Here is a 23,426-nt window from a genome sequence, read left to right on the forward strand (position 1 = left end):
GGTAGCGAAGTGCGGGTGAGCGAGAGCCCCAGTGTACCGCCGGGAGCCGGGAAAGCCGGGAGAGGGCGTGAGGCGTCACGCCCTCCCTGCGGGACACACTCCGTTCGGGGAGCATCGTCTCTGGGCGGTGGCACCACGTAGGAGGAGTGGAGTGATTTGCAGGAGGAATTTTTAAAATGAAGTAGCTGGAAGGATACAGTCGTGGTGAGGGCCAACAAAGCGGGTGCTTGTTTTGTAGCCTTCGGTCTGTACCTCAGAGCCTATGATGACATCGTATTCGCTTTAAGGAAGTTCCTACCTCATCCACGGCACACACATTTGCCCATATACAAAAACAAACAGGCAGATTATATAGCCTCCGAAGGGTTACAGCTATCCTTCAGCTGTGTCGTAAGCTAACTGTGAATATGGGAAGAATTAAGTAACTGCTGAACTGTCTTTGAGAAACCTCCAATTTGACTTGATTTCATTAGGGTTTTTGAGGTAATACATGTATCATCCAGTAAGACAGCCATTTTAAAATTTGGTATTACATACATTGGATATACCTATGTTAAAAAACGGCATATCACCACTGAAGAAGTCAGTGCATAATGCGTTCAGATCTGTGACTGGAAAATAGTATAGTGAGAATTTAACTTCACCATGTCTGTCACTTCAAATAAATTGCAGATTCATACTCCTTGTTTTACAGAATCCTTGTTTTCATGTAAACAAGGAATAATAGAATCACTTGTTTTCATGTAAAATCGTCATATGATAGCTGAGCTTGGAAAATACAGAAATCAACACTTGAAATACGTGGCATGCACAGCAAGAGGGATTTTTGCAGTTTTATTATGATTTCTTTCTAGTCTACTGCTCTACTAAGTATACAGGCATTTTCAAATAAAAGGGTTCATGTGTGTGCAGGTCCCCTGTCACTCTTGTGTTTGTACCATTCCTGTGATTGCTGTGATGATGCTGTGAAAACTCTGCTGCAAATGAGCACGTTAACTGCACAACCCTTGTGTTCAAACGTAGGATGAGTGCTGTTTGACTTGCATTTCCACTCACTACACCAGCTTGTTTTGCAGGACTGTGGAGCAGACTGTGCTAAGTTCCAGAAGAGTGAACTGGAGTACAAATTCAACAAGAAAGCCTTAGAAAGGCCGTATACCTCTAAACATTCCTGGGGAAAGACCTATGGGGAGCACAAGCGTCACTTGGAGTTTAGTCATGACCAATATAGAGAGCTAAAGAAATATGCAGAGGAAATTGGCATTTTCTTCACAGCTTCTGGCATGGATGAGGTATGTAAACCATACTGGAATGACAAGCAGATTCCAGCTGTTGTGTCTATTGGTTACAGGCCTGATAGTTCTCACCTAAAAAGAACACTAAATATGTGTGGATGTTGAATTTCTAAATGAGGAAGCTAGAGTAATTGTAATTCTGCCAGTTCACATGTGTCTCTACAATGGTTGAGTAGATGGCTGAACATTTTGGAAGACGTGCTGTGTATGCTGAGGTATTTATGCATAGTATATCATATTGGATACAGGGCCTTAATTGAACTCCATAAACAATAAAGAGTTTGAGAGTTTAGATCAAGACTGCAGTCTGACCACTATCTGGTGTTGTCTGGTATACTGGCCCCAAGCATTTCAAACTTGTCTCTGTATTTAAACTAGATTCCATTCTCAACTTAATCCCCATTATTTCCCTTTTTTTTTTCCTTTCTGCTGTTTACGAGACCCCAGTTGGTGTTTCTAAGCAGCAGAAATGCTTATATTCCCTTTTCTTTCGCTAATCTCATGAAGAGGGTCTCCACCTTGCCCTGTTACTCCTGAGACATTTACTGATTTTTGTCAGTGGGGTCCTGAACAGTCAGTCAACCAGCCTATAAACTCCATGAAGTTCATCTGCTGCTGTTCCCCCTTAAGAGATACACACAACTTTAACTCTTGCATGTTGCTTACCTCAAAATGATGTTAGTTACAGTATTAACAAATGCAATGTACAATTGAAATGTGTAAATTGGAAAGATCAAGTAACAGTTAAACGTCAATATAGATCAAAGATTACAAATTATTTTACTTTACTTTGTGGCCTAGAAAATATAGAGAACCAAACTGAAAGAGATCCTCCAAGGAATAAGCTAGCCACTCTTGCATACGGCAAGCATAGCAATGTCCCTGTCTTTCTGCAAGTAGCATTATGCAGGATTGGACAAGGATGGGATTTAATTAATGTTTTAATGTGATCTATTCACTCTCCTTACCATCAGAGGAAATTCCTGATGTATCAGCTTAATCTCCATTCTCTTAATTCTTTGTCTTGCCTCATCTGACACAAAAATTCATAGTTTCCTTGTATGTCCTCTCTGTGTATTTGAACACCATTATCACATCTCTTTTCTGTTTTGTATTCTCTGGACTAAGCAATTTAAATTCCTTCAACCTTTCTATGCTGTCTTTTCTAGTCCTCTGGCCATTCTCACTGCTTCTATCAACTCACTGTCCTATTGAACAAAAGTCCTAAATCGCTATGCCCCAGCTGAGATAGTACAAGCACCAAATACCATTAAAAGTTACTTCAGATGCCTGAAGAAAAAAGGTGTTCTGCATGTATTGCAATAGCCCAATGCCATGGACTCAGAAATAGATCTGTGAACAGAGAGTGTTGTGATGTTTCTTTTATTGTTACTTTCATGCCTGGGAGACCTGCTAAACAACATCTACCTCTTTAAGGAAAGAGTAATTGAATCCAGTAACCTTGGACTTCTATATCTGGGATCTTAAAGACCAATGTGCCTTTCAGGGGGAAACAAATCACACTCTTTGATATTAAAACCTGTAGCTTCTAAAGGCTACAGTGCAATGCAGAACACCTTTCATATGCAGGAGCTAAGATCACTTTCCACATCTGGGATCCCTCTTTTTCTCAAGATGCTGTGCTCCTTTATGTGTGGTCTTAGCTGCTAATTAACAGTACTGATAGTGTTTGTGCCCTCCTTTTTGAACAGTAATTACATTTTTATGTAATTTAAGCTCCTAACATTTCTGGTGGTATTTCTGCAAGACATGGGTTTGGAACTTACGGCAAATATTGCATAAATTGACATAATTAAGTCCTTGAGAATACGTTAACTTCTGTAAATTGAACATAATCTCTGGAACTCCAGCTATGTGGAAGAGGTTAAGTTGTGTTTAACTATATGAGGAAATCAACAAAGTGATACGTGAGGTAAATATAAAGGCTATGAGTAACTCCTTTACCTACTCTGTTCCATTGTATACTGAAGGCAAAGCAGGATCCCACTGAACCACTCCCTTTAATGTCAACATTATTTGAGATTACTTCCTGTTTCTTGAATCTCGTACAGAAAAGCTGTCAGTTTTCAAGAGATACTTACCTAATGAAAAGTGGCCTTCGATATGAGGTCTGTCTGTCATATTTCATTTTGTGCAGTCTTCTCAGATCTGTGGCTTTTTAATAGAGTGTATTCACTGTCTTCATGCACAATGCATCTTTGTGGATAAACTGTACTGAAGAGATGTTATGTGTCCTAGATACAAGAAATTGAATCTGCATCATAAAAATGGTAGAAAAATTAGACTGAAGAAGATGTGATTCCCTTTGGACATTAGTACTCTTTCTTTGGCACTAAGTAAATTAGACTGTAACAAGGACTAAGCTGAGGACATTAAAAGTGTTTGTGGGTGGTTGAAGTGGGACAAAGTTAGGTAACTATTTCATTGTTTCCCCCAGATGTGAATGGAGGATTTCATATCTCTTGCCTATGATAGGTTTGGGATTTGCTTCCTTAGAAGTACTGATTTTTAAAAGGCTACTTATTGATGCAATACTGATTTTCAAGGAGCCTCCAACAGTTCCTGAATTGTCTTGAATATAGCACACGCATTTTTAGAAGAATGCAGAGTATAATTAACATTTGAATAAATTAGTTTATAGTCATTGGCACATTTTATATTTATGTTCTAGTATATCTCCTAGAAGCAAATCCATTTTGGACTTCTCTTTTTGGGCACCTACTTTTTTTAGGTGCTTATTCAGTATACTCATAGTTTTTCAGAGTGACAGATCTATTCAGGAAAACTACCTGTAGTTTTAAACACTCTATGGTTTGGTATTTCTGACTCGCAGGAAGTATGTGGCAGAAGACTTGCCTGCGTGCCTGCAGTACATTTCTTCTTCAACAGGCAAGCTTCCATCTGCAGGTAGTTGCTCTCTCTGGTGGTGCCAAAAAAAAAAAAGCAAGAATGCTGTGGCCCACAAGCTCATCTTGAAGTTAGAGAAGCAGTGGAGCTCACCTGTACTAAGCAGCTGTATCTACAGCTGGCTTGACCAGTTATGGCTGGGAGACCAAAGAGACTGCCTTGAGACAGGGATCCCAGTCAAAAATAAGTTTTTACAGAAGTATAAAAGAAGGCACCTCAATAATACTTCACCTGGAGGGAAGTCAGAAACTAATATCCTTGGAATAGTAAATGTTATTTCAGGAGCATTGTATTTGGGGGAGAGACATACAGATACATGTAGATGACCTACATAATTAAGGTTTCGTTTCGCTATTTTGAAGGGTTATTTATTTTCCAGCATGATAGTTATTAATCTTTGATCCAGGTGAAGTGGTGTGTTAAAATGTAGTGATTTCTTTTCCTTGCAGATGGCTGTGGAATTTCTACATGAACTGGATGTTCCATTTTTCAAAGTAGGATCAGGAGATACAAACAATTTTCCATATTTGGAAAAAACTGCAAAGAAAGGTAAGTGTTTTCTTTTGAGCTGTCTTGGTAAACATCACTGTGTCTCAGTAGATCTTTCTGAAGTACCTTTAGAAGAAAATCACACTCAGATATCGAAAAAAAGAGTTCACCCAGATTTCCTTTCTAGTTTAACTGAATTACTTTACTTCAAGAATTTAGTTTAAGGTTGTGTAGCTTTCTTACAGACCTAGGACAAAACGTATATGTGTTTTCTAATGGCTAGGTCGCCCAATGGTGATTTCCAGCGGTATGCAGTCAATGAACACAATGCATCAGGTTTATCAGATTGTGAAGCCCATCAATCCAAACTTCTGCTTCTTGCAATGTACCAGTGCATACCCGCTTCAGCCAGAGGATGTCAATCTCCGTGTTATATCGGTCAGTGAATAACCCAGTGTGTCATGATTACAGCATCAGAGGAGGGCTATGCGCTTTTATTGAGATACATTTCTAGATCTTTGGCATGCTGGAATTTGCTTCTGAGAAGTTACAAGATGTTTCATGTTCCTCTATTAATGCAAGTATTGAAGTAAAAATATCCATTGGATCCTCTTTTAGCAGAACTCAGCTTTGAGGAATATGATAAAGGATATTGCTGGAATAGTCACAATTAAACAGAGGAAAATACGATATAAGGGTTAACCTTGTGCTTTGTAATGCAAAGAAAAATTATGTAGACTGTTACCATTAAGAGGGTGTATGGAATTGAGAACATAATTATAAATAGGGGGCTAGACCAGAAACTTTTTGTTAAAAACACTTTATGTGAATATCAGAGCAATGAAGAAAATGGATTAGGTCCTTGTATAGTTTCCTTCACTGAAAACATTACTTGGATATGCCTGATAATGATGCAAGAAAATCTTCCCAAATTGGCCAGTATTCAAGCACTTGCCTAGCTTTATGCACACAAAGTATGTTATTTTTAGTAGAATGGGACATGGCTGCATTTAATTGCCTTTAGGTTTGGGTGACTGTCCCCTATGTATGGCTGAAAGGATTGCTTCAGATTTTAAATATGGGGTTGAAGAAATATCCTTTGGATACAGGTTAAGTTTAACTCAGTCCCCTGGGTTCTTGGATGAAAATAGAGCACTACCTTATTAGTGTAACTTACAGTGATGTTTGAAAAGGAAGAGTGTAAGAGAAGTTGTATAATAGAACATACCTTGTTTTCCTTGTCAGTATTGATAATCCTACTGAAATTCTTAAAACACGACAGTTGGTAATGTAGTGTGACATGGTGAATATAAAAAAGTTCATTCTCAGCATAACCAACGGCTTGTTTTGTAGCACAGTAATTGCCCATGGTTTTTATTGCAGTTATCACTGTTAAATTTGCTTTGTCTTTGACATTGCTACCTTGGTAATTCAGTCCAACTCTGTCGTGATTCAAGGCATATCAGTCAGCTTTTCCTGATATCCCCATTGGCTATTCGGGGCACGAAACTGGCATAGCCATTTCAGTGGCAGCTGTTGCTATGGGTGCTAAAGTAGTGGAACGCCATGTGACTCTCGACAAAACATGGAAAGGAAGTGACCACCAAGCATCCCTGGAGCCAAATGAATTGTCAGACTTAGTGAAAGCCATCCGAACCGTGGAAAAAGCAATGGGTTCTCCAGTCAAACAACTACTGCCCTGTGAAATGGCTTGCAATGAAAAGGTAACTTTTGCTTTTGATTCATGAATAACTGAAACTCAATTAGACCTATAGCTAACTTTGTATTTGGAAAAATAACTTGCTAATTGTGTATTGCAGCAGTGTTTCTGCCCCTGCACTAAAAAATTTCTGCTGACAAGTAGCAGCATGGATAGTGTTTATGCTTAGCCCACTGTAATCATAGAATCTTTGGGTTGGACCTTTAAAGGTCATCTAGTCCAACCCCCTTGCAGTAAGCAGGAACGTCATAAACTAGATCAAGTTGCTCAGAGTCTCATCCAACCTGACCTTGAATGTTGTCAGGGATGGGGCATCTACCACCTCTCTGGGCAAACTCTTCCAGTGTTTCACCGCCCTCATTGTGAAAAATTTCTTCCTTAGATCTAGTCAAAATCTGCCCTCTTTTAGTTTAAAACCATGACCCCTTGTCCTATAGCAGCTAAGCCCTAGGACCATAGGCCCTGCTAAACAGTCTGTCCCCATCTTTCATAGAAGCCCCCTTTAAGTACTGGAAGGCTGCAGTAAGGTCTCCCTGGAGAAGTAATGTTAGTGTAGACCTGTCATTTTCTATAAACTGCTATTTCTGGCAGTCACTAACTATTTTTACCAAAGCATGTTGGCAATTTTTAGTATAATGGAGTTCTATGTATATCATCCAATAGTTAAGTAAGTTGAGTAGAATCATAGAATGGTTTAGGTTGGAAAAGACCCTTAAGATCATTGAATCCAACCGTTAACCTAACACTGCCAAGTCCACCACTAAACCATGTCCCTAAGTGCCACATCTATGTGTCTTTTAAGTACCTCCAGGGATGCTCAACCCTGGGCAGCCTGTTCCAATGCTTGATAACCCTTTCAATGAAGAAATTTTTCATAATATCTAATCTAAACCTCCTGTGGTGCAACTTGAGGCCATTTTCTCTTGCCCTGTCACCTGTTACTTGAGAGAAGAGACTGACACCCACCTCGCTACAACCTCCTTTCAGGTAGTTGTAGAAAGTGATAAGGTCTCCCCTGAGCCGCCTCCTCTCCAGGCTAAACAAAGCCGGTTCCCTCAGCTGCTCCTCATAAGACTTGTTCTCTAGACTCTTTACCAGCTCTGTTGTTCTCCTTTGGACATGCTCCAGCACCTCAGTGTCTTTCTTGTAGTGAGCGGCCCAAAACTGAACACAGTATTTAAGGTGCAGCCTCACCAGTGCCAAATAGAAACTACTCAGTAATAGTAATAGGAGTAATAAGTCTATGACTGTATACGAGCTGCTTTTACACTTAAGCTAGAATACTAGTCAGTCTGATCATTCCCTCCATTCTCATTCTGAAAAATTCCAGTGAGCCATCATCTGATTTCAGAAAGGATCTGCATGTTCCCAGCAGCCTAGTTACAGTGAAGGTTTCCATGCTAACTCAGCCTTCATTTGGAATAAGAAGTAATGGTGAAGGCAGTTCCAGAGAAGTAACTGCAGAATATTTTTTAGCCTTTTCTGGTATTAGTATACTAAGCCTAGGAATGTGTTTGACTGACTTAAATTTTTTTTATTTCTCCCCTGTAGCTGGGAAAGTCTGTTGTGGCGAAAGTGACAATTCCTGAAGGTGCAGTGCTGACACTTGACATGCTCACAGTGAAGGTGGGAGAGCCTAAGGGATTTCCCCCAGAATCCATCTTCGATCTGGTGGGCCAGAAGGTTAAAAAAAGAGTTGAAGAAGATGAAACCATCACTGAGCAAGCTATAGAAAATCATGTCAAAAAAGTGAAGTGCTAAACTAAGTGCTCCATTCCGCATTTCATGATGTGCACTACTGCACAACATATTTAAGTATAGGAGCATGGTAGATTCAGATTTTCTTCTGAAAGATGTGTAATTATGAGGATTCAAGCAAGTTAGAATTTCAGGTTCTCATTAGCAGGAAGTCTCTGGCACAAGTGGATATAAATTATGAAGACCAATTTTATAATATAATTTATAACATTGTCCCTAAAAAACACCATGCTCCTCCTTCCTCCATTCCATTTAGCTTAGATTAATTTGGAGTTTTGCCAAATGTAAGACCCAGGTATGCTGCTTTCCCATTTCCTTTTTCTGGTAAGAATACACTAAATCACAATAATTTTGTCTACACTTTGAATTGTTCTAACCCCGTATCTTTCATGTTCCTCTCTTTTCTGCTGTTTTCTTCACCCCTGTGTTGACAGGATGCTAGCTGGGGTTGAATGCCGATAAGTGAAAGTTTACATACACTCAACAGAAAACTACACATGCAACCTGATAAACTTTGCTCAAGATGAAAGCCTTAAGATAAAAAGTTTCAAGATAAAGCAGTGGGTTGCAGGAATCTGCACTTAGGAGAAAATTAGCTCCATGAAAAAGATAGGATCTCAAGAGACAGTACCAAGAAAGGATGCAAACTGGATATGTAGAAAGGTCCCATTTAAGGGACAAGAGAGACTTTTTGTAGTTTTTGGGAACTGAAAGGCAGGAGGGCAAGCCTTAAGAGGGATTTTCCCCCAAGATTAAGGGGGGAAAGAAGCTCTGAGATGGATCAGTGGAAATAAACTTCACCTATGCTTCAAAAAAATGTCAAAAGTATCTATTGCGAGATGGAATCTTAAATCAATTCTGTGGTGCTTTTGAATACCTCTGTTTGTACATGGGGGCAAATGCTGGTGAAGATTCATCATCGTCCTTCCTGTATTAACAAGCAAATACATTGGGTTGTTTTTTTGTTCCCAACACCAGTGTTTGAGACAGCTGGGGCTGGCTGCTTGACTAGATCACATCCCTGTGCTTCAGCATGATGGTCAGTACTGCTCTTGTGTGCTCTGTTCTTGCATCACAGTGTAATTGTCACACTTTTCAAGTAAGAATCACTTTTTTCAAGTAAAAATCACACTTTTCAAGTAAGAAATGCAATCCCTCTCCTGTCAGCCTGCTGCTCTCCCCTTTCCCCAGGAAGGAGTCATATGGTAGTAGCTGCAAACCAGGCATCCCTCAATTAGCTTGGCTAGCACAGAACTGCTTTGGTATAGTTTATCTGCATTTTTTTTTGTGGTGGAATCATTTGCTAGTGATGGTTATTTGGAACTTTGTAGGTTATGAGTTGGTGGAATATGCTGAATTTGGTGGTGATGTTTCTGTACCTGTGAGCCGTTTCCTTCAAAAATGTTTACCCTTGTGCAATTCTGATGAAGCTGTATTTGTATCTTTAAACTGGGAAGCGGAGATTCTTTGAATCATGTGCTTGACTGTATGGGAGCTCTGATTGGTTGATGCAGTGTGCTTGCCTTGCCTGACATGAAAAAACTGCTCAGTTGTTAAAAGATTATTTTTTTTTATTTCACATTTGAAAAGTAAATTTAGCTAATAAAATCAGCTATTGTTTCTGTGTTTCAGCTTGTGGTCAGACCTTGTCTTTGCCAGCACCAGTGATGATTCCAGGGCCTGTAGTATTTGAACACAATTAAGATTACCTGATCTGCTTGAAGTAGCAGTGGTTCTTCACTCCAGCAGGGCTGGTCCTAGAGGCTGCTGTAAACATAGGCTCCAAAAACTTCCAGGACTTTAATTAATGTATTGGGAAAAGAAGTAAGTTTTCCTTATACAGAAACTTGCAAGCTGTCTCTCCTAGTTTTTTGTGAGCATACCTTTATCCAGGTGCAGTTAAAGAGCAAATAGTACACAAAAATAAATTAAGCACAAGTGCCCCAGTGACCTAGTGTTCTTATTGCACCTGTGGGTCCTCCAGGCATTTAATCTCTGATTGGAGGTGGTACACAACTGTTTCTTGTGCGTCCACTCTCTGTGGGAAGAATAGGGCCACCCAGAAGCCCAGTTCAGAGTCTTTGTCAGAAGTAAGACCAGCTAATGTCTATTAAGGGTTGGCTACAGAAGCTCCTACTTCAGCTTTACTTGAAGGGACCTTTCCAACAGTCGGTGCCAGTCTTTTTTCTTCTGAGGTGATACTTAAGTATGAACTCATTCACTTAGTGCATTTATTATCCAAATCTGACCTTGTCAACTATAACAATATGCAATATATGAACTTGGAGCTTGAACGAAATTAAACCTATTACCATATACAATTGCAGCCTCTCCAGGCAGATAAGGGGAAGGCATTCATAAAAAAAGATGGCAATATCCAGGTTTAAACATGAGTTGTAATACGCTTCTTTCAACCAGACTCCATTTTGCAAGTTGAAAAAAAGTACAAAAAATACTATATATGGCACTTTAGGTAGTGCATCAACATAATTTATACACAAGCCAGATCACCTTCCCCCATTGGAAAATGCATATACATTAAAAATTAGACTTGGTTTTCTTGAACTTAACTGTTACCTTCTAAAAGCATGACAGTTACAACTTCCATATGACAGAGATTAAGTAATGTAGATCATTGCTAAAACTGGTTTCATAGAAAAAGCATGAAATATTAGGCTTTATTTTGCTTTGTTCTTGATGTTAGTTTGCATATTCCAATGGACCCTTCCCAGAGCCTTAAGGCTGGGTAAACTGGTTCTGTGAACTTGCAGTGGAAGGTGTGCAAATGAACCACGCCATCAGTAACATTGTAGAATGAAAGGATTCCTGCTTCATAATCCAGAAAAATGCTAATGTGATCAGGATCTTCTTCTATCAGGATGGGGATTCTCTCCCCCTTGTGAAATGCCCAGTATTCAAAATCAAACTTTTTAAGGCATTGTGATGCTCTATTCCAGCCCAGTTGACAGGTTTCAGAGTCTCCTGCCAGTAGAAGGGTAGGCTGCGCCAATCCACCATCCTGCTCCAGCATGAAGCAGGTCAACTTCCCAGTAATGGCTCCCAGAGAGGAATGCATCTCTGCTTAGCACTTGCCATAATTTATCAAATCTCTGGGGTCCACAAGGGTAAAACATCCTCCTCCAATTACAGCTTACTACAAAATGATCATCAGGTAATTTCAGCCTTGGATGAAGGCTGTCATATTCCCAGGTTGGTGATCTTGCATCTGCAGTCAAAACCATAAACATACTTACTTACTACATTTATTGTGACTGTTGAAAGAAGTCAAAGTTATAAAAAACCTGCAAAGGAGCCCACAGCTGGCAGTGTCTTGGAACCTGCAGTTTTGCAAGGAAAAAACTGATATCTTTAACAGAAAGCACTGCACTGTTGATATGCACCAATGCTTTAAAGTTGTATAGGCTTTAAAGCAGGTCAGTAAAAGACAGTATGTAAGTAAGTCAGTATATGCATGGTTCACAAATGAGAAGATGAATACAGCTACGTAGGGAACAAACACTGAGAGCTTCTGCTTTATGTGGAATAGTTGGAGACAACTGGTGGAATTACAGCCTAAGCGTTTTAGAGAGCTCTGGAGTAGATTCTTGGGTTGTGAGACCAACTGAAATCCCATTTGAAGATGCACTAGGAGTCTGTTTCTCATAGAGGCACCACAGCTCTGAGCAGCAGCATCATGTACATTGCAAAGGAATAACCTTACCAGCTCCCAGAGGATTTATAGCAGTTCACCTAACCATAGCAGTTCACCTAACCAGACGTTTAGAAAAGAAAAATCACAGCCTGAAATGACACCCTAGAAATCACAGTCTTAGCAGCAGCTTAGAACATTTTCACCATGAAGCAGCTGTCACAGGACTAAAATCACAAAGCCAGGAAAAAAAAAAAATCTGTAATCAAATTAAACAAGTTTGAAATGATACAATCACACAGGACAGGTCAAAAAGCTACAGGAGTTTTAAGATGAGATCTTTCTCTGAAGATACAGTCCTACAACTTCAATGTTGAATTGCTGCATGTCTCGCAAAAGTTTTCATAATAAACTCTTATCTCAGTAATTTATTGTGTTAACACGTGTTTTCTGATTTCATGTTCTAGAAATAACCAAAACACTCCCTTTGAAAACAGGATCTTGCATCCTTAAACAATCCCCTTCACTCTTTCTGTCAAGCCTGATAAAACCAGTGTTTGGTACCTAAAAACACACTGTCATGAATTACAGTACTTTCTAGAGCACTGGTGGTAAGATGTAAACTTAACTTGTAACTTAAAACTATTACAAATAATGAGTACATCTATTTTTTCTTGTAAGTGAAAAAAACGAAGTATAACAATACATCCAGGTAAGAACTGAACAGAATTACACTTTGCAATGAAAACTGGCAGAGTCATATTCTAGTTCATAGCTGGGTTTTTTTGACTGATTATTTTAATCTTAGTCTAGATAAACTTTGAAGCTTACATGTTTTAAATGCCAGATGACAAATACATTTAATATCCTGAAGCTGCTTTTCAGAGCAAGTAAATTCCTTTTTAAATGAAAGTTAGGGAAATGAGTGTTTATAATATTTTAAAATCCATACTGCTTTGATTTCTCTCCAGTGTTGCATATCTGAACTGCATGTTTGAACCTGTGATCTCACAGAGTACAGTCTTTCACTGTGCTTTACAGGCAACATAGTACTAAATGAACACAAAACAGGGGGCAATGTACCCATTCAAACAAGAACTTCAGTATTTTCCTTGCTCTTTGTTGTTGAACTTAGAAATGAAAGGTAATTACACAGCAGGTTACTGTATAAGAGAAATCTGTCTTTGCAACTCATTTGTCACTCATTTGACATTGTTGCTACTTCCTCTCCTATGTTCTCACACAGAACTCTCTCCCATAAATAAAGGATGTCTAACCTGGGCTAACTGGCATATTCCATAGTCCAGAATCTGTTTTTGTTCAGGCTGGAATCCTCCCCTCTGCCATCAGAACAATGCATAAACTGCTCCATTCCATTCTCTGTTGGTCCTCTGTTGCCCTCCCAGGATTTCCTGCCATGAGCAGGGGAGGCTAAATAAGGAATCACTGTGAAAGAGCACCAGCACTGTAGCCTACTATTACAATGCTTGTAAGAGAGATCAGGCATCTCGCATTGAGTGATGGTCCATTCACTGCACAGTTAACTGGAACAAAGACTTGCACTCTATACTTGTCTGTAATGTTTCAGAAAATAAAGAGTACACATGCGTTATGACTATGAGATACAGCTGGACCCCACACCTCCTCTTTGCCTTGCTGTGGCCCCTTAACATCAACTATGTTTAAAATACAGGAAGTGATGATGCACCCTTATTGGTTGTTTTATACATAGAGCCTAACTAACAGATTTTCTGGGTACAATCACTGCATACACCTAGGTACCAGAAATGAAGCAGTTGCTTCATTTGAGGCAAAGACATGTGAAGAGGGTTGCTGATGTGTGAAATGCACGTCACAGTGCTAGAAAGCCCACTGCTGATATTCTGCCCCCTGCAATATGTACCTGTATACTGCAATAAAATGGAGAAGCAAATAGCACTGTACATGCAGTGAGTATTAGCTGAAGCATAACCATTTTCTTAACAAAAAGAAAGCCTTTATGATTTTAATTTTGGTATTATGTCTGCAAACAATGTTAAAACGTCCAAAAGTGTACCACTACAAGCGTACATCTCACACACCTTATTGTGACATCCACTACCCTTTAGTCAGAAAATTTATTGGTGTTCATGTAGCCTGAATAGGTCCTAAGTCACATCTGTGCACATAGTTGGTGACAAAAGACAGCAAACAGGAATTATTCATGCAGTTAAAACAGCACACTATAGGATTCTATCTTCTGAATGACTGCAGTGAGTCTTTGTTCCAAGTTACTTCCAGCAGGTAAACAATGGGGATGCTAAGTTTTAGGTGACACTGAGACCAAAAGACACTTAAAGTAGGGCGGATTTAACAGGTCTGGCTTCAGTGTGTGCTTTTTCCAGTAAGCACTTGAAAAGCTGTGCAAATAAGTAGTGATATCTGTCAGCCAAATTTACCTGAAAACCTAGATTTTCGTAAAATGTGTAAATACTAAACTTCAAGCAAGTGGAAATACCTCTATTGCTTTAAAAAAAGGGCAAAAACCCAAGGGCTGAACCAAAGCATCCAGGTGCTAATGTTTGGAAGCAAAATGTGAATTTGACTAGAAAAATAATGCAAAATATCTAGGGTTGTTTGGATTATTGGAGGACTGCAGTTATTCCACCTTTCCTAAGTGATGAAAATTTTAAGTGACTTTAAGCCCAAGTATTTATGACCAAGGTTTGTCAATTTCACTGGCCTATGAGCAGCTGCATATCTCTCTTAATGACGTGGTTTGTCATATTTAGCTTTAACCCAGTTAAGAAATTGCCTTTTCAGCCTTTAAAGTGACTGCTCACATCTGAAGCAAATACAGTGCTTTCTCCATGAATCCATCAAGAGGGAGCCTGAAGCAGATACAGATCAGCATTCATGAAACTCAGGAGCCTACTTCACTGCCTGCCAAATGCTGCTGCAGTGCCCTCAGTAGCAAGTGCTCAGTGACGTGGACTGGCTGTCCTAGCACCTTAACAGGTCCAATTGCAAAGTGACTGACTCAGTCTGGATCCTCCAGCACAAAAATGATGCAAGCTGGAAAAGACCCATGATATCACACCCAGGAAGACCAACCTTGCTTGTTGCATTTGTGATTTCTTAAGACCTGCTGCATTTACAAGTGCAACAATTTTTTGCTCATCTCCTATTGAGACAACCTGTTTGGAATGATAAAGTTGCAGTGTTTGGACTTAGAAGCTCACTCAGTTGAGCACAGAAACAAGACAAGGTAACAACACTGAAAAATACCTCTCCCAGAACACACAAACCTATAGGTGCAGGGATATCATTTGACCTACTCTACCAGCACAGTACTGTCCCTTGTCCTCCCTACTGAATAACAGCCAGAAGTCAAGTGTCCACTTGGCCACAGTCATGGCCCCCACTGGGCTGGATCCAGGCCAGAAAACAATCCTTCTCTTACAATAGGTCTTTGCCACCAGGTACCATGGTAATAGGGAATGTTACAGCTTTGAGATCAAAAACAGCTACAGCCTTCATTTGCTGCAGGCCACAGAAAATGTCCATTAGCTTCCCATCACAGAGATGAAACAACATACATCTTTCCTACCAACACCAGAGCAAAAGATCACCTGTAGACTGACCCTTAGCACATTAATTAAAGACAGACCATAATGATCTGGAGAACAGAAAAGTCTTCAAAAACTAAATTACCCACTAGCTCATTCACACACTGGCAATTCTGAATAAAAACAAAAGATAAGATTTCACAGACAGAGAGTAAACTTTCTTTCCCAACCTGAGTTATGGAAAAGGGTAATAACTTTTATGCAGTGCTAAGCACTTGTTCCTCGCAAACACTGTAAACATCAGAACCTTTTTAAGATAGCATTTTAAGGTAGTGGCAGCACACATTCACTGACTGTTTCAGTGATTGAGCCATGTGTTCAGAATGCTTCTTTGTTCATACTTACGTTTTAAGAAAAGCAACCAATCAACAGAAGACATGGTTTTCAACACTTCATTGCAGTGGCATTAAGGCTGCTGAAACATCTGAGCAGATATGAAAAGGGACAATTTAAGGACTCTGCCAGTGGAAGAACTTGTCTGTACTTGTGAAGAAGATTTTAAAAATAAAACACCATGGGCAATTTTGCTTAATGGGTTATTTGGGTTTTGCCTCTTTGGTGTGAATTCCACCCATGTCCCGGGGAAGGTCATACCGTCACACTCCATTTTCCAACTTTATGGGACAAACTGTCTTACTTTTGCTGGGGAAGGGCTTGTATGCTTTTGATCTTAAGCTCTTTGGATAGCATGGAGTTTCTGTATCACAGTGTTGCCAAGGGACTACACAATCTAGCACAACCCCACGCACTTCCTGTTCCCCAAAAAGCACTCCTCTATCACACAAGAACAGAGTCAGGCAGCTGAAGACAACAGAGTCAGGCAGCTACAGAACACCTGCATGGTACTGAGAGGGGAGGTTAAGGGAATCTTAGCAGTTATTAAGTAGATAAGGTTTGAAATCTTGTTAGCTATTGCGTAAAGCAACTAAAGCAGGAGATATGTAGTTCCTTAAAAAGACAGTTCCTGATAAACTGACAGGAGTGAGAAGACTTGTGGCTCCTCACAAGGACGGTCCCTGATAAGAACCAGGAGAGTGCCTCAAGAACCGGCTGAAACTGACCTTGTGGTTTGGATGAAAACCAAAGAGCAACTGAGCCTGCATAAGAACAAGTTACTAGTGGTGACGAAGAGGAGCCACCGGCCTTCATCCTCACGACCCTCAGCGAGCACCACCAGAAGGCACTGCGCAAGCGCAGATGGGAGGAGTTCATGGAAATAACGTCTTGAAACTCATTTCAATACGAAGCGGGGACAGATCATGCATATGTATAGGCATATTGTGAAACTTTATGTATATGCAACACTTTGCCGTATATATTTGAAGTAAGTGCCACATTGGTGTGCACACGGTTTTTGGTGGGACTACCCCCCCATGCTGCCCAGCGCTGAATAAACATACCTACTTTACAATCTTACAGATTGTGGAGTCTGTTTTCCGCACGTCAGTACTGTCTAGCAATTATCCACACATCCTGCACTGGCCTTTCAGATCTGGTCTGACCATTTTCCCCAGCACCCTGCTATATGGTTCCTGGTGGTAACTCTCAGAAAAGCGGTTATTAAAAAGTAGCTGGGTGAAATGTGATGGTTGGTGTTGCATTCCTAAATCACTACTGCTATAGCAATGTTAAACCAATGCTGTCAGAGAACAATATCCAGGCCTGAAAAGCTGATGTCTTCTCCAGCTGATTTGGTAAAAAGTCCTGCTCTTACTTATAGACCATGCTTTATTTAAAAGGAAAGCAGGAGAAAGCAAAATTCACAGCGTTCTCCCAGGTACCTTCTTTAAGCCGGGCTTCCAGTGGTCTATGTAGAATGGACTGAAGAATTGTCACAAACTGCTTATAATGGTTAAGTATGTGTTCAAATGAGAGAGGTATTGCATGCCGCTGTTCTAACAGGTATCTGGGCTCCTGTATTTCCTTCTCGATTTCTGTGTACTTCTGAGGGCAGAAAGACAAATTCTCCAATTAGTAGAGACAGTGACATGAATGGAAACTTCCCTCCCAGCTCCCACACACCACAGAGCAAGGACAGTTCCATCACTAGGTAAATATATGGGCCATAACAGGCAAGCCCTGCCTATTAGCTCATTAGCCTGCCCATTAGCTCCTCTGGCCAGTACAGCCAGGGGCTGCCCCTGAGATGGAGCATCCAGCAGTCATGGTTAAAACAGTGCCCTCCAGGACACACTAAGATGCAAATGAGTTTAACCTGGCTAAGACCCTTTGTGGGAAATCCCAACAGTGGGAAAATTAAACCACTAAATTTTAAAAGCAATCTAAAGAACAAAATCCAACCTTCCCCACAAAAAAAATCTCTCCAAAACCATGAAGAGCAGCTTCCCACGTGGAGGTATGTTGCTAGCACACACAGCAGAATGCCAGGGCCATTATCACTCACAACAATGCAAAGTCTCAAGTTTGCTAAGTTACAAGGACGTAAAAATGCATGACAGGCCTTCCCATGAAGAATGGCATGCTTTGGCTTGTGTCTGGCTGTAAGCATGTGGCAACACATCCTTCCCAAGGGAGGTGAAGAAGATCATTAGGAAAGTGGCTGACATTTATCTGTAGGCAAAAAGAGAAACACTGCCTCCTTCAGTAAAATGATGGCTATTGCTCAGGGTGATAAGGCTCTCTTGTGATTAAAGAAATGAGACAATTTAGTCCTTCTTCCTAAGGTTCCCAAGAGGGCTGCCTTTCCTCAGACCTTCGTATTACACTGCATAAGGAAAGACCTGATACAGTGTTTATCTTCAAGATTGAGAGACACTTATAACTCTGTTCCATATGTGCTTAAAATTAACATGAATGTCATACAGACCTGAAGTCAATGCCATAACAGGAACACCTAACAGCTAAAAAATCAGAAACCAAACAGGTTCATCAAAATACCAACAAAAGAAGACTAAAAAGCAGTGAGAAAGATGCTGCTTACATATAGAAGGATCAACAGAGGAGATCGCTAGAGCAGTTTACCAAGGACTATGAGGGGTAGAAAGAGGCCATACAACACCACCTCCAGCAACTGAATAGGATCACATTGCTGTTGTATTTGTCTGATTCGTTGTGAGGTCTCCAGGGCTGCAAGCTTTTCTCGACAGGATTCCAGCTGCTGCTGATGTGCTTCCAGGGCTTGCTGAGTCTTTTCATCAATGAAGTTTTTTGCCAGACTCTCCTCTTCCCAAAGCAGTAAATGGAGCTTAGTCACTTTGTCTGACAGCTGCCTTTTGCTCATAATGGCATGTGCCTATAGATGAAGCAGAAGAGTGTGTCCCCCATACTCAACAGACCATTAACATCTCAGGCATTTCTCTCATAGGCTTTTACTGACTTGCTGCATCTCTTGAGAAATAGGTGTTTACCCTTAAGGGAGTGCAGCCAGGATTTACCTGCTGATGTCCTGGATGGAAAAGCTTCAGGACAGATTCCAGATGCTTATTTATGCAAAAACTGCTGTTTTCATCTGGAATGTAGCAGGGCCAGTTACTAACTGCTTCAAGCAGTAGACCTGGTCCTTTGGTAGCCACACTTTGCCCCCTTTTAAAGCAACCAGGGGACACGAAGCTGCTAGGAAAAGAAAGACTCCAAAATGAAGTGACATCAAACCACAATGTCCTCAAACCTCTAAAAGCTCCCTCCAGCTCTTACTAACATTTCTGTAACAGAGATGCTTAGAATGCTCCTTAGAGCATTTCATGCTCTATAAATGAGGTGGAGCTTAGCATACATTCCCATTCTTAAGACAGAATCAATAGAGCTGTTCTTGTGTTTACTTAACTCTGAAGTCAGACTGTTCAATAATGCAGTTCAGTGCAATAACATACATCAGTGAAGCTAGAATAACATACGCAGCTGGGGCTATTTACTATTCCTCTGCACAAAGATTTGAACATTGTTCTTCCAGAGGTGTTCAGCTCATCAGGGAGTGAGGGCCAGGCCAATCTCCCTTTGATAGTAATATGTTGTGATGGATACAGGGAATACACTGTCTTCCTGAGAAGCAATAGCTGCCTGGGTCTTTGAACAGTTACAGAGAAAGCAAAAATGTCTCCCCTTGGAAAATGACCATCCAGTGGAAAAGCAAACCATGCTTTACCTTCAGATCATCAGCAGCCTGCTCTACGCTCCTGTTACCAGCTTCTTGCTCTTTTCTCTCTTCTAAATCCTTCAAACACAATGCCATAAATTCCTATACAGCAATGAAACAAAATAAAACACCATTTCATAACAACAGCTGTAAAAGACAGAAATCGGTATCCAGCTTGCTTTCAATATAGGGGAAAATGTCACTGAAATAATCAGTTTATGAGGCTTATTAAGGCCAGTAGTGAAGATACATAAGGATTTCAACATTTCACCTGCCCCTGGTAGTTATACTGGTAAGATTCAGAGAGCTGTGCAAATTAGTACCACCTCCATAAGGAACAGGGAAACATATGCTGAAAAAAACACTTTCATCTTTAAATCTAAGGCACTGTGCATTTCAAGACTACATGTTCGTGCATTTAGCAGCTGAAGGACAGCTAACCAAGTACTTTTATTCAGAGGACTAGTAGGAAGCTCTGTCTAGAGTCAAAATCCAGTGAAAGGTCAGGGTGTTTCCCAGTGTACAAAAGAGCAATCAGAAATACGCCATTATCGTACAGTGATACTGTAGTCTCAATGCCTGCAACAACAAATATTATTAGCTTAGCTGGTGATCACAGTATCTGTTACACTTGTTGTGTGCCCTGAGATGCACTGAGTAGCACAGCACAGTTAATGTTCTGTTGTGTCTAGCCCCACAGTTTCTCACACTCAGCCCTCTGAAGCTGGCTGTCCTCTGTCCAGCAGGTTGAACAGTCTTGGTGCACTTGGTGATGCATTTTTGTCGTAAGTACCATTAGTAAGGATTCAGGCAATGCTTCCCCATGCTCTCACTGCACTAGTGTTATAACAGAGCCTCTCAGTAAATGCCAGATAAGCTAGGTGCAGTGCTGTAGCTCTTACCAGAGTCCTGTTCTGTAGTTGGGACCTAGTCAAGAGCATCTGCTTGCACATGTACCAGCTCACTGCAACATCCCCAGGTCAGCATGGCATTTAAACTCTGCAGAGTTGACGAACTGAGCATAAGTGTTGCTTCATGGGCAAGAGTTTGCATTTCTGACGTGCCTCCTTTGAAAACACATACAATATGTCATTTGATTATGACAGAGTCAGAAGAAAATGGGTTTTTAGCAAAAGCCAGAGACTCTGCATCTTGAAGTCCCTTGGCACAGGCATATTCATGCAAGCAGATAAATGTTCTTGCATGGAGCAAGACACTCATCTTATGCCATCCATTCCAGCCACAATCTTCCAGCCCCTGAAGGTCCAGAAGGGTTCTGCACAACTTCAAGATACAGAAGTTCTACTAGGTAGCAGCCTTCCTCAGTATATTTTGCAGCCTAGACCTCTTTCCCTTCCTCAAAGACTGACAATGACAAAGACTACAGAGCAAAACCCAGTCTTCTTTCTCTGCTAGTAAAGCACGTCACCTCAGACATTCACTCCCTCACAACAGTGATCATATGCAAATACTTATGTTAACCCCAAGCATTTTTGGTTAAGTATTACTTTCTTTACAGAGATGAATGAAAGAGCCACTTCCTAGCAGTGGAGACACTGTGTCTGCAAAACTGGTAGGCAACCCATGTCATTCACCCTGAGGAACCAACTCCAAAAATATTCCTTTAGGGATTGCCTGGATGCCCCAACTCTCTTGAGTGAAAACACTGTAAAAGCAAGAATTTCTGAGAGATGAGACTTCTAGCGCCAGTCAGACTCACAGGACTCATATCAAGTGCACAGCATGCTGACCCTGTGTCCTGCATTCAGGAGCACAGAGAGTGTCCTTCCAGATGATTTTATACAACCTTAGATCCAGGAATGAACAAGCTGATGGACCTCACACAATGGTTCTCATCTCTTCTTAGTACCCACAGCTAGGATCTAAGGAGGATTCTCACATGCTGCCTGGTTGATGTCACATCACAGGGGCTGCACTGAACAACTGCCCCCAGCAAACAAAATCACTAGTCAAAATATCATCTCCTAGCCTAGTACTTTTGATAGTTAGTGCCCGAAACCTCTGCAGCTCTCAACCAGTAGATGTCAGCAACGACTTCCTAAGGACAGGGACTCAAGTTTCCATCGTACGCACTTCCTATTTTGCCACAGACACAAATAACTGGTTATCGATACTATCTGACCCCTGTGTCCAAGAGACCCTCAGGGAACCAGCATAACTTGTTGCCCTGTTCATGCTACCCTGGCTCAAATCAGGGGGCCACAGTACAATACCTGCATCCACACATTGCCCCGGTGTCATGAGGGGAATGCAAACACTGCAGTGATTTCCCAGCTTCAAGGGGGACACTTTGGATGAAAGTATACCAGGAGGAAGGAACATACTCTGAGTTGCTCTGACATCTTCAGTGGTCTTCCCCTGTGCTCCTGTTTACTTGCCGTCTAGTGTGTTGCCCTCTGCCCTTGTACTGGGTGAACAGTGAACATGAAGTGCAATAAAATGCCAGAGGAATTTAGCATGACCTACATCTGCTCACTATCTGTGGGAACTAGGAAACTTCCTAATAACACTGCTCCAAAATACCAGAGAAGGGGCAGGGAGCTCTCTGAAATTGTGGAGGAAATAAAAAAAAAGCTCCTGGACATCAAACCTCTGTGTTACTACTTTTTAAGCCTCCCAGGCTTAGCACCACAGCATGCAGGCCTCAGCAAGCCTCCTGGCAGGCTCTCTGGAGCACAACATAGCACAAGCAGGATGTATTGGTCAAACTTGCAAAGCCTCCTGGGGCTGCTCAATGGACAGCTAGACTGGGATGAATAAAAAAAGCTTAGGGAAGAACTCCAGTGCTGGTTGCGGCTGGAATAGAGTTAGTTTTCCTCATAGCAGCTTGTATGGTCCTATGTTTTAGATGTGACTATACTGTGAGTGCACAAGAGGTTGGGAGGGGACACAAGCAGGCAGATGACCTGAACTAACCAAAAAGATATCCCATGCCATATAACATCATGCTCAGCAACAAAACAGAGAGGAGGAGTGTTAGGTGGGTTAGCCATCTTTGGCTCAGGCACTGGCTGAGCACTGGTCTAACCTGTGGGAGGGCATGAGAGACAGCCTTTGCATCACTTGTTTTGTTCTCTTTCTCTCTTCTTCCACTTCTCCTTTGCTTATTAAACTATTTTTATCACAACCTATGAGTTTTCTTGGTTGTAGTCTTCCTCTCCTCTTCCCCTGTCCCACTGGGGAGGGGGAGTGAGTAGGCAGCTGTGTGATGCTTAGCTTCCTAGAAGGGTTAACCCATAATGTGTGCTCTCCATCCCTAAGGAGTTGTCAGATAACAGGTTCTGTGCATAGGGACTCCCTATGGTCTAGCAAGCTGCAGCAATAGGCAAAGGGGATTAAACAGTAATGGCCTTTCCCCTTCCCCTGTGGCACCCATGTTCCTGTCAAAGGTACTTCCAGCCTGGCAATGAAAAAGTCCCACTGGGCAACCAAGCTCCTCTGATTCCCCACACAAGGTGTGAGGAGAAAATGCTGCATGTGACCTGACAGTGAATGTCACCTCCCCATTGTCCCTTGATTTATACTCCTGTTATGTGTGTGCTTGGCGTGTGACTGGCTAACTCTCTCCTTCTCATGCATGAACCATGTTCGGCTGTAGTGACAGCAAGCTGGCCCCTGTCCATATGAAATTTACAAAGCAGCTGTAGAGAAACTTTGTTCTGCTAGCCGGTACAGCTTACAAAATTGATGTGGCAACAAAACCTGAGCTCCAGAAGCTGTTTATAATGCAAGAAAAGCAAGGCCAAAGGCTGAAGATACTCAGCCTGCTGCTGCCCACTGCACACACAGCTGCCACCATCTCACCCTGGCAAAAGAAAACCCAACTGCACAAGTCCCAAAAATTAGGAAAAATCGGCAAGACACA

At 41.2% G+C, this 23,426-nt stretch overlaps 2 protein-coding genes across 2 annotated transcripts in view; one reads left to right on the forward strand and one right to left on the reverse strand.

Annotated features, from left to right (window-relative positions):
• Nucleotides 1-1,064: 1,064 nt before the first annotated feature.
• On the forward strand, nt 1,065-8,380 carry NANS (N-acetylneuraminic acid synthase; the record flags this gene model as incomplete). Its single annotated transcript, XM_010287085.1, has 5 exons — nt 1,065-1,292; nt 4,673-4,772; nt 4,996-5,150; nt 6,170-6,436; nt 7,984-8,380. Coding segments are annotated over 5 exons (960 nt in total), but the record flags the coding sequence as incomplete, so codon positions are not given.
• Nucleotides 8,381-10,769: 2,389 nt separating this feature from the next.
• Nucleotides 10,770-23,426, reverse strand: part of TRIM14 (tripartite motif containing 14) — a gene marked incomplete at its 5' end in the record, with an annotated part of 13,002 nt that continues 345 nt past the window's right edge. The window contains 6 exon segments of the mRNA XM_010287084.1: nt 10,770-11,174; nt 11,176-11,416; nt 15,793-15,862; nt 17,212-17,391; nt 18,470-18,700; nt 19,550-19,642. Of these exon segments, the coding sequence (XP_010285386.1) occupies nt 10,862-11,174; nt 11,176-11,416; nt 15,793-15,862; nt 17,212-17,391; nt 18,470-18,700; nt 19,550-19,642 (1,128 nt within the window).

This window comes from Phaethon lepturus, unplaced genomic scaffold, assembly GCF_000687285.1.
Source record: "Phaethon lepturus isolate BGI_N335 unplaced genomic scaffold, ASM68728v1 scaffold43345, whole genome shotgun sequence".
Classification (NCBI taxonomy): Eukaryota; Metazoa; Chordata; class Aves; order Phaethontiformes; family Phaethontidae; genus Phaethon; species Phaethon lepturus.